This window comes from Archocentrus centrarchus, chromosome 15 (assembly GCF_007364275.1).
Source record: "Archocentrus centrarchus isolate MPI-CPG fArcCen1 chromosome 15, fArcCen1, whole genome shotgun sequence".
In the NCBI taxonomy this organism is placed as follows: Eukaryota; Metazoa; Chordata; class Actinopteri; order Cichliformes; family Cichlidae; genus Archocentrus; species Archocentrus centrarchus.
Window position 1 is genome coordinate 7,414,326 of NC_044360.1, and position 19,804 is coordinate 7,434,129.

A 19,804-nucleotide genomic window follows, 5' to 3' on the forward strand; every position below is an offset into this window, starting at 1 on the left:
CCGAGTGTACCCTGCCTTTTGAGAGGTGTGTGTCTCTTTGTGTATCTGCATGTAATTGCTGTTGATAATGTAGCATAGAATTTACACCGTAGATTGACCTTTACCCTGAGGTCATCTGAGGACTGCTCTGCTCTGATCAGTGATGACTGATGGTGCTTTGTTTGCACAGATAACAAACATGTTGAATAATGGAATAATGGGGTTTTGTACCCTTCACCGCAGCAGAGGTGTCTCATTCTGTCTCTTAAAGTTCAAAGCACATATACAGGAGGTGAGGGTGTTGAATGCCTGGGGTAATTATACTCTATTGTCACTTAATCACGAAGGTACACAGTGCGGCAGATGGATGACTCCCTGCCTCGTTCTGATGTGCGTGAGACAAACCACCAAACTCAGAAGTCATGCACATGCACACATATTCTCACTGTAGTTTTACTTCACTTCTGAAATAATAACTTTTTTACATGTAAACTGAATATTTAATACTCTCCTGTGTATTAAAAGTGATCACTGACAGAAGTATTGTCAATGGGCTAGACTGTAGGCAGGAAAGGAAAACTCACCACTGACTCTTGTCTAATTAATTGAAGAAGTTGTGTGTGTATCTGTAGGGCGGGGAGGAGGGTATGAGCAATTAAAATGACAAGCTGGCAATTAGCAAACCCCCAAATCCCCTAAAGAGTGGGCTAATGTGGCTAATACATCAGCTGAGTGCCTTGTGTGTGATTTTGGGTACTGTATGTGTTTAACTGTGTGTATTGAGATCTGGAGCTGGGCATTGACGTCTGCTCTGAGCCAACACAGACAATGGATCACACCTGTCTACAGTACCTTATTTGATAGCTTGGTGCTGTGCACAAACAACACTGAGTAGGACAGGATCAGCAGTAGCATGGAGAAACACAGAACAAACCATGACTAAAAATGTGAAAAAAATTGGCCTAAAATATCAGAAAAACACTCATTAAGCTGGACCTATTATGTGTTTCCTTAAATTCTTTCACATATACTCACTGGCCACTTTATTTATCTAATCAGTCAATCACATGGCAGCAACTCAATTTACATTTAGATGTATTTAGGTATGTAGACCTGGTCAAAACGATCTGCTGAAGTTCAAACTGAGCATCAGAATGAGGAAGAAAGGAGATTTGAGTGACTTTGAATGCAGCATGGTTGATGGTGCCAAGCTGAGACGAAGAAAAAGTAACTCAAATAAGCACTCATTAGATCCAGGGTATGCAGAAGAGCATCTCTGATGACACAAACTTTGAAGCAGATGGACCACAGCAGCAGAAGACCGCACTGAGTGGCAGCTAAGAACAAGAAACTGAGGCTAAAATGTGCATGTATTCACCAAAATTGGACAACAGAAGATTTGAAAAACGTTGCCTGGTCTGATGAGTCTAAATTTCAGAGGGGGATCAGAATCTAGCAAAAACTAGTAGAACAGGATGGATCCATAGTTTCATGTTGTATTTACTATTCTTTAGTAAATAATAGTATGTTTTAATTTGGTGTTTTAATCAATTTTAAGGTCAAGTTTTTGTCTCACAGACCCAGTCAAATGAACCAGTCAAATTTTGTTCAAAAACTGGTTGCACACACTTGTCCATTCTCTCTGAGCAGACACTGATAAGGTTGCTTTGGGTTGTACATATGAAACATGCCACAAATCGTCAAGTATCAAATAAAAAATAATAATCTAGCATGTGAAGAAACCCGTGTGGTTCCTCTCACACCTCCGCACAGGTGACTAATAATGGTGTGAAACAGGTGTGTGTCGAAATTTACAGATAATGGCAGAAACTCCCTATAAAAAAAAAAAAAAAGACTGGAAAGGTGCGTGGGATTTCTGATGTTACAAACAAACATGTAATTTTGACAGTCCATAAACCTATCTTAAAAATGATGGATAACTCTGCTCACTAATTTTGACAAACAATATATGCCAGGCTAGTTGAGTGATCGACTAACTCGTGCAGCAGATCAACAAATTCTCTTTCACGTCACCTTGATGACTGGTGAATACATAGGCTTATTTTTTTATAGCCACTGAAAGATGCATTAGCACAGGCTCTTGCTGTATACCCAGTTACATCATTGACCTTTAATATTTCTCTATACTCCCATCCCTGCAAAAAAATAAAAATAAGTCTTTTTTTCTTGGGTGCTGTGCAGCACATTCCCCAGTCTGCCCCTCTGCAGCCTGTACCAGTGCAGGCCCAGCCATGGCCAACGTGTGCCCAGATGAGATAACTCGGTGGAGGCAGGGGGGTGGGGATGGGAGGGGGCACCAGGGAGGGCTGCCTCCTATGGAAAAGAGAGAACTTGGAGCTTGGCCAAGTCTTTCTTCCTCACCGCCTCCCGACTCACTCCTTCTGTCATGTAGCGGGCCTTATGAAACAAGTCAATACAGAGAAGAAGCAAACAAATGAGTTAGAGAGAGAGAGAGAGCGAGAGAGAGAGTGTGTGTGTGCACAGAAGCACAGAAATAGAAGAATACACACACGTGTGTGTGTGTGGAGGGGGGGAATTATCATGGAGAAAAGACGTGCAGTGACTTTCTTCATCAAATACTTGGCAGACGATCAGACGAGCGGAAGCTATTGTTGGAAGACACCCTCCTCTTTCCCTGTGCACACAGCAAATGCAGCCACTCACTCACTCACTCACACACACACACACACACACACACACACACACACACACACACACACTTCTACCGTCTTCCCTCCACTCCCACTCTCCTGCTTTCAAACTTCAGCAGTGAGTTGCGTGCCACTGTCACATCTTCTTTCCAAAGTCACAATTAAAGATGCTGAATACGTGAGTGTGTGTGAGACTCTGTGTGTGTGTGTGTGTGTGTGTGTGCGCGTGTATGTGCGCACGTGTGTTTTGGAGGGTGAGGTGGCTGCTTCGCAAAAATTTTGATTGGCAAACTTTATCTGGGGACCCCAAGGGACTGCGCAGCCACTGTAAACGATTTATCGGAAAAATGCATCCCAGAATGCACCTCGGGGGCTCGTGCCCTGGGGCGATTATTGAATGACCTCTGAGAGCGTGACTCATGCTAACCTTCCCACTCGTCAACAAATTAACTTCCTTCAGCAGTGGAAAGGTACTGGGACGGATCCACTCGGCAGCCTATTTACACAGACGGGTTCAGACAGCGTCAGATCCAAAACAGAGGGAGCGTGTCTGAAGGGGGAAGGCACTTTCATTAGGAAGGGGAGACTAGGCTGGTGTGGAAATTGTTGTCTTCTTAGAACTGTTTAATGTAAAATTTGAAGAAATATAAGGGGGACTTTCTGTTGGCAGTATAAATGAGTAAAAATACAAAGAACCCAAGCAGGAAAACAAGTGAAAGAGGATAAATATATCTGATTATCCATCTGTTTTACATGTATGTTTATTCAAAGTGGCAACCTCCAGGACTGAAAAAAGTCAAATGTTAAAAAATGCAGTTGCCTCAGTGGCCACTCAAAGCTGACTCCAAAAGCAAGTTAATCCCCATGAACTAGAAGTTTATGCTCGACTCAATGTGGTTTGAAGGTGTTTCCCTTAGTACCTGGTACCAGGTACTTTTTTAGTACTCAGCGATCCGAGGCGATCCAAAAATGTGACGAGAAAAAACAGCATGCCACTGATTGGTCAGGGAGTGTCGTCACTAGCGGAGTCATGAGAATGAACAGTTCCATTTTCAAGACCCAACAGCAAGAAAATGGAGGCACAAAGCACCGGCTGAATGCCCAGACTGACAGTTTGCAGCGGTAGTATTGCAACGAGAGAGCCATCTGAAACGTGCACACAGCATACATATTATAACCCTATACTGCCGTGCGATCACCGCCGAAGCACCCGTTACCTGCCCCTAATAGCCGTGAACAGCTGGTTAACACTGAGCCTGAGGCGGCTGATCAAAGAAACTTTGAATTACCGTAATTCTGCAACCGTTTGTCCCATCGGACAAATTCAAACGGTTTCTGAAAGCTGAGAAATTAATTGTTGCCAGAAGTATGTGAACGGCAGCACTTTTGAAGTACACTGAGTCGATTATGACATGTTCGGCGGTAAAGGTACTTAATGACAACCTTCAACCATTAAAACATTGTACGGGGGACTTATGCATGGTGACAATATTAAACTGGTATTAGTTATGTTAGCTTGCCTCTATCTCATCCATTGTTGTGTTGTGTTGTGTTTTGAGTCACATACAAATTACATCAAGTGACTACTGCCCGCGCTGCTATATCGACTCCACCCACATCGAGGTGGTACTCAATTGCAATGGAAACAAAACAAGACTATGGCGAGTCGTACCGAGTCCAGTCGGCCTTGCAGAGGAGATACTATGAAAACCCGGCATTAGCGGCTGCTTGGCAACCTCCAGCTGCCAGGGGAAAAAAAAAAAAAAAGTGTATTTCTTAAATGGTTGCTGGAGACTGGTGGTGGTCATTGGGTGAAATTGGTTTCAAAGAGGCATACAGTGCTGCACAGAACCTCATTGCGATTGCTTTTACCATGCTCAACAGTAGCTTGCATGGAAGATGCCAACTTGTCTGCAAATACTTGCTAACCAACCATCAAGCAGTAGTGAAATTTGGAAAAAGTGACACAAACTGAAAATGAGAAACATCTGTCTTCAAATTAAAAGTTGCAGCTAACTGCTGCAATCATTTCAAAAAGTGCAACTTTTACTTTGAAGGCAAATATTCTCCATTTCACTGGTTAGCAAGTACTTGGCGAGTGTTTGAAGATGAGTTGGCAACTTCCTCACAAGCTACAGGTGACTGCATCAGCCTTTGGTTTATTTCTATACAAGATTGTGGTGATTGGAAATAAATGAACATTCCTGATAATCAATATAAGATGCCAAACATTTGCTTCCAGAATGTCAAATATTAAGATCTTGTATTTTTAAATCCTTTATGTTGCTGCAAATTAAACATCCTGGGCTTTTAAACATTATTTGCATAAATTAAGTGTTGTGGAGATGTCATTGTGAAATCTGAAAGATATTTAGGAATTATTTTCTGATACAGTGAATAATTAATAGAAAGTTGTTGACAGATACATCAATAAAGGAAACTGTCATTGTAATCCACAGATGTCCCAATTCCCTTTTTTGCGGTTCGACATTTAGGAAGAGCATCCTTTTTTTCCAAATGCCATTTCCAATCTTATTTTACCTACCTAGTCTGAATCTCAAGGCTGCTAATGGTCCCCCATGAAAAGCCAGTGTCAGGATATCTGTCCCCTCTGGGCCTCCATCCAAGCCAGTCCCCCACTGCAGTCCAGCCAGGCCTCCAGAACAGCGCAGGTGCTGAGCTAGTCTTAACGTGGCAGCTGAAGCTACCTCCTCTGATACCAGCGCCATGTTTACAGGTGCCAAGCCCACATCAAAGCACATCAGCTCCTCCTGTCCTCCACCTACCATGACAACAGCCCCAGCAGGGTGCCAGGCGAGGAGGGTGGCCGGCACAGGGCATGAGGCTAGGAGAGAGACCCCCCGTCGCTGGTCGTAAAGGACTAAGGAGGAATCACTTAAGCCAAGGAGGAGAGTGGTCTCAGAGGGGTGACGAGAGCAGGAGACAGGATGGGATGACAGTGGGATGCGGGTGACTGAAAGGCGGTGCAGGCGTCCTCGTGCACAGTCATACACACAGGTATCAGCCCAGGACCCCTCTTTGAATCCTTGGGCTCCTGACGGTAACTCCACTGTTAGGACCTGGTAGGGCTGGAACAGGCTGAAGCGACAGTCCAGGGGGTTGCCTTCAGTCCGAACCGAACTAAGGACCTGAGAGCGAAAAAGGTATGGATTCAGAAATAATGGCTTAAAGAGAGGAGTTAAAATTTAAGAAAAATTATCCCATAATCTTATTTTGTAGTCATGTTTTTATAGGAAACTGAAGAATGAGAGAAGGATCATTAAATGGTTGCCTGCTGGTCTGAATCTACACCCTGTCTGGAGACCTCCCTGGTGGAGACTGTAGACTTTGGTCTAGCAAAGATGGGCTTTGCATTTAAAAACAATCCATAGCCTGGGCCTCACTCTTGACTTGACTCTAGAAACATAAAAAAATGCTTAAAGTAAATGAATAATAATGGTATAAATTGTGATCTCAGTACTGAATAACTGATTTTTCTGTATTATCAAAAAAAAAATCCCCCGACTTTACCTTTGGTGCCACCACCTAACAGTGATACTGTGCTTCAGAGTGAAACATTAAACTGCTTTAGTACAGACTGTCATGAAAATTAAGTACACATATTCACAGGGGATGATTTACAACAATTTGCTGGACCCACAGCTCCCCATTTCCTGTTCAAACCTTCTGTTTGAGTGACAGCCAATCGGAAGACAGCTGGCTTAAAAAGAAAGCTAAAATGACAAGTTTCAGACAGCACCAAGGCCTAGTATGAGGCAAGGACTATTTTGAACAGTGAACCATGCAAAGCTACTCTAGTAGAGACCAAGAATAGAAATGTGATTGAAACGAACATAATAGTCATCCTTTAATGTTAGATGTAGGGATGTCAACATGCTGTAACAAGATTTGAAAGATGATGTCTTCTTTCATTTTTGAGGAACATAAACATTATTGTACACTTTAAGGTATGAGGTTGGAAAAAAATACTTCCTACAATTATACACATGCCACTACAACTATATTAAACATTTTTATTTTTTAATTATTAGTCGGTATTCATCATCACAAATAGATCTCGTCATTTTTGTTGCTGTTTTAACATGTTCCTCTACTTGAAACTTGACTTGTGTCTCCAACTGTTATTAGACTAACCTGTTTTTGAATAAAAGGGAGGAGACAAGACACAACAGATGAGAGAAAGACAGAAATGAGTCATGCCATGGCAGTAGCCCCAAACCCCCTGGAGATGGAAGAAATAGAGCCTTCCACATTGCTAATAAACACCCGGCTGTCAATCAAGACAGCTAATGATAAGAGCTCTATTTTAACTCAAGGTCAACAACATCTTCTCCCTGAGCATGCCATGGCTTGGCACATAACGATAAACAACCTCCTCTGTTTACCTGTGTGAGGAGCCAAGAGCTCAGCACTAGACAAGAAAGGAAGCCCTTTTCAGAGGGTATATAAAGAAATCTTAATTTTTTTTTTTTTTTTTTTTTTGACCAATGGTCAAATGCAAAATGTAGATTATTTCCTCCTGGCCTAAAATCAGTTTGTGTGGGTACAATGGTCCTGCTATGCAAACAAACACTGACATTGAGGGAGACAGGCCGTGTCACGGGTGGTAGCGTCGATAAAACACCCACAAGAAACCCGGAACAGTACGTGGATGACAGGAGAACACAGGCTGCACTAAACAGCAGTCCAACAGTTACACAGTCACTAAAAGAGCTTTTTAGGAGGGATTTCACCTTACCAAAGCCTCTATCAGAACCCTGCATTGACCGTGGCAGCTTTGGCTAAATGAGACCATTTCTTTTCGCCATGTAGACAGAAAGAAGGATCGGCTGCCTGCCTGCCTTCCTTTCCTTTTTCAAAGCTGCTCGGCCCAGTTTTTTGGCAGGCATTGCCAAAAAAGGACTTAGAGGGAGGAAGGCAGGGTTTTTTTTTGCCTGCCCATGGTCTATAGCAGGAGAGAAGCAGATGACTGTCCTCCTGAAAGCTTTTTTTCCTCTCTATAATCCCCCAGAGCTAGCTCCTGCTTCTCCCCAGGGGGTGGGTGCTGTGTGTGAATGTGTGTGTTTATTTGAAGCAGCAGGGTAGAGGGGCTCAATTCATGTAAAAGGTGGTGTATCCTGGGGCTGCTGCAGTTCTCTGGATAGCTTAATTTCTGCAAAATGACACATGCATGACAATAAACTATCACACAAATGGATAGCAGGTGAGGGTCCATCATATTCACCCCACAGAATGCTGTCAGTGCCACAAAACCTGACCCCCCCCCCAAACCACATATCCTTTCAGCTTTTCATCCCATGCCCGGCTTGCTAGTGCCCGCTCTCTGCTGTGAGCATGCATGCCACCATGGCACCATCGGGGGAACGAGGTGAAGCTGACTCAGCTCCGTTGCACCTGACACATGACCCTCCAAGAACAGGAACCAGAGGGCAGAGTCAGATAAAGTTCAGAGGCAACAAATAAATACTACACTGTCTGATTCAACCCGCAGCAGCCAGTATTTACAGGATTTTTTCAAGTGTACAATATGTACAAAAAATGTGTATGAAGTTGGAGAACAGCAACAACATCATGCAATGCTCAATACTGTAAGTAATGAGCCTCAAACATCAGTGCATGGGTTTTATCATTTCTTTGATCCTACCTTTATATTTAAATATACATTATATTAACTACACAGAAACTTTATTCAACTCCAAGAAACTCTAACCATACAATCCACAATATATTTCCAACTAACATTATTCACAGTTTGATTCTTAAACCAGCTGTTTCCACACAGCATTCAACATCTAATCCTGCACTGTGGTACATTTATTCCAAATTGGTATAAAGACAACAATAGAAAAAGTCACTTGAAAAGTGGATTATGGATGTCAGGAGCCAGGCTACTCAACTGACTAGTGTTTCAGCAGAAACAGTGACTAAACTCTTCTTCTAGATCCACTGGAAAGGCATCAAGCAGTAAGGTAGGACACTGTTGATAGCGTGCATTTGAAAACACTGACAGCCATGCGTTAGATCCAAAAATGTTCTGAGTAACAAGGCTTATCACATGATGAAACATTTCTATCTCTATGGGAGTGGTCTTAAGATGTGGGTGATGTGCTACAGAACAGTAAATATTCACAAAAAAACTCACTTTTTTTTCTTTAAACTGGAAACTGATCATCATTTACAAAGCCACCAACAGTTTTCTTATTTTAAAGAACCCGTTTGCACCTGGTGTAACAAGCTGCTACAATTTTTATCCTAAAACAACAAGAGGTGTAGAGATGCGTTGTTGTAATGTATTCATAAAAACAAAGCTTTGTTTGCCTGTGAACTCTCCAGAGTGTATTGTGGCATGTGACTGTACAGTATTCACTGATTCTGAGAGCATAAAACAGAAAATGATGAATCAGGTCAAGAACGAGTGTGAGCAAGTGAGTGAACAGATGTGCAAAAGAGAGACAGACAGAAAGGGATGCAGACAGAAATGCGTACAAAAGATGAGAAAGAGTGGAAATGGAAAAGAATAAAGAGAAAGATGCAAAGAGAGCAGAGACAGCGAGACAGAGAGTGAGAGAGAGAGAGAGAGAGAGAGAAAGACTTCTAGTAAGTAGCTTTCTCCAGGTTATTGGTTTCAGTGACTGGTCAAAACTATTCTTCTCCATTCTTCTCCTCTCTCTCTCACCGGCACCTTTTTTCCCCCTCCATGGCGTGAAAGATAAAGCGGACGGGCCCAACTGTGTGGCTGGCCCTTGTTCACAGCAGTGGCCTTTTGAAGCCAATTTTCCAGCTCACGGAGCAGAGAAAGACAGGGAGAGACGGATAGAGAGAGACGGAGGGACTTGGAGGAGAGTCGAGGGATGGGGGTGGCTGGTGGTGGTTGTTGGTGGTGGTGGTGGGGTGGGGTGCTGGGTGGGACTGGGGAAGTTTTAGGTATGCGATTTGGGGTTATAGTTGAAGTACTGATGTGAGAAAATGCACAGGCACAGCAGGATTACAAACCAAAATATTCCCCATACCTTCACCCCTGAAAATAACAGAGGGAATATCATTCACTGGACACGAACTGTATGAGTAGTGCTTCCAGTCTGATTTTTAAAACGCAGTGGAGCTTAGGGGTAACTCTACACTTTGGATTCAGCACCAGACCCTTTCATGGTACAAATTATTTTGCAGTGCATTTCTGAAAAGTGCTTTCTGCTATGTATGCTTTAATTCTTCATAGGAAGACTGCAGCTTGTTATGTTTAAGGAGAAAGTCTCGCCAACAATCTTGGTTCAAAAGCACACTTACTCTTCATCAGAGTGTTCTTAAAGTGAAGAATAAATAAAATATAGATTAGAAATGATTTAATTTCTATTAATTTTTTTTTTGCTCTATTCTTAAGTCGAAAAATAATTAAAAGACAGCACAAACAAACAAATGCAGATCAAACAACTACAGACTGTTTGGTGACAGATAACAGGATAGACATACAGTTATAAAACATGTTTGCAACCCCCCCTAAAAAAAAAAAAAAAAAAAAAAAAAAAAAAAAAAGGCAAAAGCTCACAAAACATTCATCTCACTTCCATTAAGATTATTAAATTCCAGGAAATGGCTGGTGTGTGTGTTTGTTTGGAGGGGGAGGGTGTAAAGCATGAAGGAAGGATCATTAAAAATGTTAACTGGCTGCATAAAAACCGACTGTGTATGTTTCCCTCTCCTTCCCACCCCCCACCCCCCCTGCGTGCCGTGGCTCCACTTATCAGCATGAGGAGGGAGGAGGTGGCGAGGGGGGTATACGAATTAAGACCACATAGGGAAAGAAATCAGACTTTTTTAAATGCCGAGAGACTGGCTAGAAAATTGGCTTAGTGCGGCAGATAGCGAACTGAACAAAAGGAACATATATATGAGCTTGAAGTGATTGAAGTAGCTGGCGTCGCCCGATGTGTGCCCAGCATTTGATTCCCGCTACGGCTCTTACATAAACTGCTCGCTTAATTTCACACCGCGCATCTGAAAAATGACAACAAACGCTTTCATTAGAGAGCGATGGCGCAGCCCCATGAAGAGACTTTAATGTTCTTGAAGCGAGGAGGAAGGAAGGAGGAGAAGGATGGGGGGGGGGACTAAACTAGGTGAAGGAGTGTGATAAATGCAGCGAGCGTTCCAAAAACAAGAAGAAAAACCAGCAAACAGCATCTGCTTTGATTATTTCAATATTCATGTACCCCCCCACCACCTCCAATTCCTCCCTCATTCTATGCTGCATGAATTTGTTTTCCTAGCATGCAATTGGTAACGCTCATCCTTCCTCCCTCTCCCTTCTCTCTTTGGTGTGGTAAATATTTTGCATATGCTTACCAAGGTACACATACCAGGGGTAGACTTAAGCCCAGTTTGGTAATTTGGGATCTTTCATCTGCTTTTGGCACGAGGCCAATCCCTACGCTGACACAGAATCGGGTCATGGGTAGGGTTTTGCCAGAGGCCGCGAGGATGTGCGTTTCAGCCTGTGCGTGAATGCGTGGGCGTTCTCCTTCACGCTGTACCGCAGCTTAGCGCTCTTGCTTTTTTCATATGGTGATGCACGAAGGTGCAACACAGAGGTACCACCCTTGAGGTGACTAACGCACCATCCCCAATCCCATCCAGGATAACACAGGTCTCTCCTCAAATTCAGCAGCTTTGTTGCCCTTTTTCTCCCCCCACTGGCGTCTGGTAAGTGTGCCTGTATGTCTCCCGGTGTGTAAAACTGGAAAAATATACTGGTGGACTTTGTGTTACTGACAATGAGGCTTCAAATAAAGACTAAAAAGTATTAACCAACTTTGAAAGTTAAGAATTTTGTTCTGGACACTCACAAAGGTTTATGATGGGCTAATTCTCACATTTATCAGATCAGAATATTTATCCAAGTCATAAACAGATGGACTAAGCAATCTACTTACAGTTTGGTCTTTCTTGGAAAAAAAATTGTTTTTGAATCTCTATTCGACTTATTTCAAAGCTACTTGAGGTCAGGTGTTTCAGTTAAATGTCAGATAACAAATAACTGTTGCTTGAACTGGTCTTGGGCTCTTGTTCCCAAGTGGGGGAAGAGTATTGATGTTTCACTTGACATTAAGTTGTCTGCCATTTTGTACGATCATGGTAGTGTCAAGTCAATAAGGCTCCATTCACACAGGCCTAGAAACCAGTCAGTGACCCCCCCCCCCGGCAAACACTGATGACCAGGGAAACATTTTTATTCCGCAGCTGGTCTGCAAAAACCTCCCTGTGATTGTTTTGGTTGCTGGCTGATAGTCGCATTTGCCTGCAGTTTGCATGGAAGTTGATTTGTCCACAAACGCTCCTCATTTACTCTCTGTGCAGTAATGAAACTGTAAAAAATGCAACACAAACTGGATGACAGGTGATTGTATCACATCCGATATGGCGGACAACTCTCAAGCAATGTGTGCATGACAAAATGAAGCAACTTCTATAGCAGGAGACTGAAATATCAATCATCTGCAGCAACGCTGATTTTGCACCTCCCATGTGAGGCGTCCAGGTGGCAATGTAGGTGAGGTGGATTCCCTGGAGTAGACCCAGAACATAATAGAGAAGTAGATCTCTCAGCTCTCTTACAACCAAGGCAGACTGAAAACCTTAAAGCTTTTCCTTAGCCTAGTCTTTTTACAATACTTGTGATGTCACTGCTCAAATCCACCCGTCACGTCAATCTCAGACTGCGTCTTACAGGCATTCACTTAAGATGATTGAATTACTCCATGTGGGGTAGCAACTTACTCCCCAAGAAAGTGAAGGGAGTAATCATTTTCTGCAAATGCATTCATACACAAGCCTGATATACCTGCATTTACCCTAAAAGAATCCAAGAGGAAGTCATAATCTCTAACCCAGCAAAATGTTGGAATGAGAAAGGACCATTGACCTCTCTGGTCTTGAGGAAGTATCCTTGAATAAACATGCTTTGTTTGATTGCTTACATGTGGTGTATATTATGATTCTTTGTATTTTAAGATGGAGGCAATTCTTAAAATCCAAATGGGAAGCTGGAAGATTTCAGTTTTTGAATAGACTTTCTTCACAGCAGATGTTTCCTCTGTGTTTAACACACCCATCATTAATAAACCTATCCTTGTGCTTTCCCTATTGTGACAGATCCAAACAGTCTTTTACATACAAATGTGTTTGCATTTGCAAGCAAAGACACAGTATCTATGTGTGTGTGTGTGTTTGTGTGTGTGTGTGTGTGTGTGTGTGCACCTTGAGGCCTTCAGCAGCTGAGCAGCTGATCAGGACGAGGTTATTCCTGTGCGTGTCTGTGGGGGTCCAGGGCCACAGGTCCTCACTGGACTCATCCTGGTTCCACCAGCAAAGTGCCACATCCTGGACAATGTTGAGACCTACATGTCTGTGCACCCTACGACCACCTCCGCCCACCTCCACACACACCACCTGGACACAGAACAGAGTGAAAATGGGCAATAAAAAAAAAAAAAAAAAAAAAAAAAAGACGACGACAGACTCCCAGAGTTAGAACATGTTTTATGGGAAAGTTATGCGAGTATCTTAGTATTTCATTCATTTGGATTCACCTTTCTGGCCTGTTTTAACACCCAAGGGCTCTGACACTTCCACAGCTGGAGCCCCTGGTGCCTCTGCTGTCCTTCCCCCATCCTGTTTTTGTTGATGTCTAAGGTTGTTTTTTCATCTTCCATTATTAATGTCTGTGTGCGTTTTGTTCTGTTGGGCTTGTTGTTTTAGTGATGTGCATATTTTTTGGGAAGGTCCGCCACGCTCTACGGGCCACAACAAAGAGACGCACAGTAATGAGCTCTCGCGGCGCTTAGGGGGTGGGCGGGTTACACACATTCACACAGACACACAAGCAGACACACATACATAAATATGTGCATGTATGTATACAAACATTGACTTATAAAGTAAACAAACAGACTCATATTGATACGCAAAGTGCAGGCACACACACAAACGCACACACCCAGCCCCATATTCATACAAACCTTACATACACTATCTCCCGTCACACTCACTTAACGCAAGAAACCAGAGTCAGCGGCTAACATACACACATTAAAACACACGCGCACGCATCCTCTGCCATGCTGCAGAAGAGTGGCTAAAACCTGACAGAAGGTGGAGGAGGTAAAAGAGAGATGAATAAATGATAATAATGAAGAAAAAAAATGATTGTTTAGGTTTGGAGAGAAGGGTAAGAAAGGGAAGCGAGGTGACGGTTGCTGTCATGCACTACAGCTTCAGGGAAATGGGAATAGAGGAATAAAACAAGCTTGAATTAATGAATGAGGGAAGGAAGGAAACAAAAAGAACACATGAAGAGGTTAAAAAAAAAAAGGCAGAATAATTGGAGCATCAGTAATAGATCAATGAGAGGATTGTGCCGAAATAAATGTTTGAAACCCAGGAAAAGAGCGGTTGTAACATCAAAATCCCCCTAAAAGGGCATCAGCAGGAATATGGGAATATGTCTTTAGAAAATCAATTACTAAAAACATGTCTCAACAAAAGAAAATGGTCTAAAAGTCCCAGAACATGCAGAAATTAGTAAATCGACAAGCTGTGCTGTATGAGTGGAGCAGATTTGAGAGTCAGTGGTCCATGTCTGCCCTCCTTGGCCCCTCGGGGGTGGCGTTGGGGGGGAAGGGGGTGTGTGTGCTTTGGACACAGAATATGCCTGAAAATGATGGCGGTACATCCGATGATAAAGGGAACAAAGAGTTGCCCCAAACAGCTGAACGGGAGATCACTGACAGATTAGAAATGGAAAAGAAAAAAAAAATTTGAAAATCACTGGGTTAATAACACACTCTATCTCTACCCCCCGTATGTCCCCTACATCCCTACCCATCTCTTCGCTCTTCTAGGTTTTTTTTCTGCTGGCGTTTGCTGGTCAGCAATAATCAAAAACCACTTTCTGTGGGCAGGATTAGTTTAGCCCCCCTCTCCACGCCCCCTACTCTCCCTTCTCCAGCTTAGTCCACTGGACCAGGGAGGCATGTGTGTGTGTGCGTGTGTGTGTGTGTGCGTTCTCGCACATGTGTGTGTTTGGTGTAGGGGATGGGTAGCTGGGCTTGCATGTGCACGTGTGTGTGTGTGTATGTTGAAGGTTGCATGCATGCATGTGCACATGCACTGACAGAGGTGTGTTGGATGTACAATATGGGGGGGGGGGGGTGTCTTATCAGGACTGTGCTTCTGGAGACAGACGCACAGCAGCAACGATTGCTTTTACACACACTGACATGCACATGCACACACACCCTCACCCGCGCACACACACACACCTTAACAAAAGGGCCTGCCAGTAATGTGATAATGCCAGGGTTAGTGGTTAGCCAGCTAGCAAAGGAGGACAGAGTGTAGTTTTGTTTTGTGGGAAGAAGAGGCCCGCACATAATCAGGCGTATTACTAACGGGTAGAAAAGCACCTCCAGATCAGAGGGAGACCAATACACACCTGTACTGAGATTAATAAAGAGGAACCGGGAAGTCACAGAGTTGGAGTCAAAATGGGAATATGCGATCCTAAAGGATGGATTTTCATGATAATGTATACTATGTTGATGTACTATTATATTGAACCAATTTGGGACTTTTAATTTATTCCCTACCCTTATTTTCATGTTGCTGAAAACAATTCATCCATCTGACCGGTCTCATATGTGCTGATTCATGTTATGTGTACAAATTGAATACTTTGCTTTTTTAAAGCGTGACAAAGTCCACCATTAGAGGCTGGTGCTGGAAATCATTTCATTACTTACTCCACAGACTACAGCTGGAGGCCTACATGGGACTTTAGTTTAACTTCCTTAGTTTAATTGCCTCATTATTTATTATTAGAAACTCTGTTAGGTTTTGGTAGTAAGAAGTACTTTGTTTCAGGCACTAAAAACTACTTGTTAAGGCAGTATAAACTTCTCAGTTAGGTTTGGAAAAAGGTCTTTCCATTTTTTTTTTAAAAAAGCGCCATTTTCTTGGTTGCCAGGGTGACACATCTCCACTGAAGAGTCTGGACAAAATACAGACACGAAATGTACTGAGATACATTACATCCAAAAGACACGAGACTGAGCTCAGAGAAAGTCTTAGGTCATATGGAAAAGAGACATGGATATCCAAGCTCCACACACAAACTGTAGTTAGTAGGTAGTTCACGTCAGTCTTCTGTAGTTTATCCAGACTGCTATCAAATAGGTAATGTCACATCCTTAAGTATTTGGACAGTGATGAAATTTTGCAATTTAGCCCCTGTATACCATTATAATGTATTTGAAATGAAGCAATCAAAATCTGAGTATATTGTAGACTTTCAGCTTAAATTTAAGGAGGTTGAGAAAAAATATTTGATTAATGGTTTGCAGCCATTTAAAAAAAAAAATCATTAATTTTCACGTCTTCATCAAAATCCATAGAGATGGCCCACAGATTACAAAAATCGTGTCACTGTCTGTATACTTGGGGACCTGACTAGATGTTGAAATAATGCTGGCTCAAGCAATAGTCTATATTCTTAGTGGACTTTCCAGGCCAGAGTTGGTCATTTATCTGACTGTCACAGGGAGAAGGTCAATAACAAATCAAGGACCCAGCAGGATCTCACTGGGCTTCAACATTTTTTTTTTTTCCTTGCAGCAGTTTCATAGTTATTTTTAATGGCATTTCCTCTGTGGCGCCCACTGAAAGGACGTGTAACTGTTTTTATTTTATCTCAGCAAGAAAAAGCACCTGACTGAATGTGAAATCGATCCAAGAAAACATTTTGGAAGTGTTTCCAATCAGGATGGAGTAAGAAAGCAGTTGGATATAGCACGTGTACTTTTTCTTTTTGGCCTCTTTTTTTTTGTTTTTTTTAAACTTCTCTCTCTCCTTTGCAATCACCAACGTAAAACACACATGCTAAAGTGCACACGTTTCCCCATCAATGCGTTCTACTCTACCTTGATTTCAGAGGGTGAGAGCTTGTCTGTTCGCCTGCCAGTCTCTGGTGAGTTCTGGGTCTTTTTGTTCAGGTAGACTGCCGCCACTTGGCTCTGCTCCAGGAAGGACAGTAGAATCAGCCTATCGGTCAGCACCGCTGGCAAAGACATCATCACACTAAATGTCATCATTCAAAACCAAACCAAACCAAAAAAAAAAGCCACACAAAAAACAAACAACTGTGTGCTGTTGAGGGGAACTATATCATCAGAGAGGGATTATATCTGTTAAAGTTTTTACTTGTAAATACATGATAATAATTTAGTAAGAAATCTCCATGTTATCATTCATATGCTTTCTTTTGCATTTTTATTATTATGGGAACTTCCTTGAGTACATGAGCTCATAGGAAAAAAAGCCATTATACCTCTAATTTCATTTATTGGCAGTTAACATGGGAACATGGGGACCCAGAGACAGTTTATCTGACTGTAAATCTAGAAACTCTACAATAATTGCGTTAAGATTCATTATTAATGTCTCCAGCTGTCATTGATTAACTAACAAAGACTTAAAAAAAAAAAAACTAACAAAGACTGAGCTTTTTATGCAGACAATATGCAGGCTGTGTTTCTACACCTTAGTCAGCTGAGTAAGTGCTGCAGAGTTTGTCATTTATCCTGTTAGCTTCCACACTGTTAACTCTGCACATTGCACAAAAGCCCATAGATCCTTTCTAAACATTATGTTCTCCTTTACGCCTTTATTCAGCTTATCAGCCTTCATCGGTTTCCATTAGTTCGGAACATCTGTCTCACATCCTGTCATTAATTCTTCTTTCCCCACTCTTTCCTTTTCACCTAGTCTACGCCTTTTCCTATCTCCACCTTCTGCATCCCCACCTTCTCTGTATCTCTTCCCCTCCTGTCAGTGCACTGGAAGCTCTAAGGCCTTTTTGTGGTAGAAGAACACACTTGATCCTGTTCAACTCTTCAGGAGCTGCATGGAAATGCTGATTAGCAATTAAGCCCCCCTCTCCTTCAAATTAATCTGTTTATGAAACCAATTAAACGGAAAGGGTGGGGGTGGGGGGGTTGTTACACATGCAGGATATCTGCTGCTTTGAGTTGAACGAGTAAGGCTGCACCCCGAGATTTAGAAATCTAACCAGCAATTAATCATGGTATGTGTGTATTTATAAACGTAGGGTATTGGTACGATTACACGTCAAATTATCCTGTTGTGTGAAAATTTTAAATTAATATGCAAATATTCACAAGGGAAGGGAAACATTGCTTGGAAATATAGAAAAACTAGCATTTTAAATCAGGTCAACTGAGTCAGTCTGTCCTCGTGATGAAGTTGGATTATAAAGCATTCGTAACTAAAACTGGTTCAAGGTTTAAACCTTTAAAAAAAAGAAAAAAAAAGAAAAGAAAATCCAGCCATTAACGATGCCTTAGATTTACAAAACAACGTTTAATGCAATAGTAAGCGTCTTTGTAATAGATTACAGACAAATCGAGTTAAATGCAGTTTAGTATTGATCTCTATGGGTGTCTATAAACGGGATTAAGATTAATCCCATTCATTTCCAAATGAAGGAGGGGATATGAAACCAGGCTGTGGCCCAATCTGGGACCAGGTGGCTGATTTGGCATTAAGAACCAGACCTTCATGACCCACCCGTGAACACCCCCCCCCCCCCCCCCCCGACACACACAAACGCACATACACAGAGCTGGTACACTCAGAGGGTTCACATTCATATGTACCACCACAGACACATGCATGGCTAGCTATAAATACATTCATACAGACAAGCCTGCAACCACAGTTTATGCATGCATTTCTACACACAGTCACACATGTAGAAATGCATTCACACCCACATGCGTAAAGCAAAGCTACCACATGTTAAAGCACCCACACACACACACAAACACACTCAGACAAAACGTACACACACACACACACACACACACACACACACACACACACACACACACAGTCCCCTAAATCCATTTAATGCCATCTCCTCAGTAGCATGTTGACATAAGAGGCCAATGGGCTTAACCAAAGCACATTTAAACATGGGTAAATGAAACCGGCTATGAAAAATCACTTAAGGATGCTTAATCGTGGAGCATATGCGCAGCTTGGCCCAACCATCGGCCAAAGGAAGCTGCTAATACTTTGATGGTGTAAAATGTTTGTAATCTGCTGCTCTTTATGATGCAATCAGAGCTCATGGTAGGAACATTGTTGCATTCAGGATGCAAAGTTTAACAAAGAAGTGTAAGCGTGTTTTGTTGCTTTGTGAAATAAAAACATACTTGGATGCAGCTGCTTCACCAGGCCTCATATTTAGCTCAAACCATGCAAATCAAAGGGATTTTCTGTCTGCATTTGTACACCAAAAATCTTTTCCCCCCCTTTAGAAAGTTGTCCAATCCTGTTCAGACAATGAAAATGAATTCTTCATCATTACACAGCGGCTTAGAGTTTAATTTAAGATTTGACTACAGCTGCAATATTTAGCCAATTAATTGCTTGAGTAAAAGAAAATGAAGGAGAAAGTATTTTGATAATTGTCAAGCAAAAATGCCAAATAGTTGCTGGTTTCAGCTTCTCACAATATGAGGATTTCCTGTCTAATACATGACAGTAAATGAAACATTTTGGGCCGTGAATGGCTGGCTACAGGAAGCTATGATTGTTTGATGTATGAAAAGCAAACCAATCAAAATGATGAAGAAACTAATATTTAAGTTAACCAGTGGTGGGAAAAAATTATTAGCAGCCATTTAGATTAAAGATTTAGCTTATCTGACATGGCACTAATTTAATATTTGAAAAAATAAATAATACTTTTCAACCTGACATATGTCACCATACAACACACACACACACACACACACACACACACACACACACACACACACACACACACACACACACACACACACACACACACACACACACACACACACCCCAATCAAAACTTGGCTGTATTTGTAAACTGTTTCAGTAACTGGACGGTGAGATCCACTAAGGCTCTCTAATTGTCTTGGGCTAATTTAACAAGTGGCAGATGTGAGAACCTCTAACCTACTTCACCACCCTGAGAACACACACACACACACACACACACACACACACACACACACACTCCCCGGAAC

General features: G+C 42.2%; 1 protein-coding gene across 6 annotated transcripts in view; it reads right to left on the reverse strand.

Moving 5' to 3' along the window:
- Positions 1-19,804, reverse strand: part of wdpcp (WD repeat containing planar cell polarity effector) — a 94,792-nt gene that overhangs the window by 31,700 nt on the left and 43,288 nt on the right. For 5 of the 6 annotated variants that reach the window (XM_030748038.1, XM_030748037.1, XM_030748035.1 and 2 more), the window contains 3 exons: positions 16,643-16,779; positions 12,924-13,115; positions 5,197-5,800 (listed from right to left, as the gene is read on the reverse strand). In XM_030748038.1, the coding sequence (XP_030603898.1) occupies positions 5,197-5,800; positions 12,924-13,115; positions 16,643-16,779 (933 nt within the window). The remainder of the gene's footprint in view (positions 1-5,196; positions 5,801-12,923; positions 13,116-16,642; positions 16,780-19,804) is intronic. The other variant, XM_030748039.1, reaches the window with a different exon arrangement.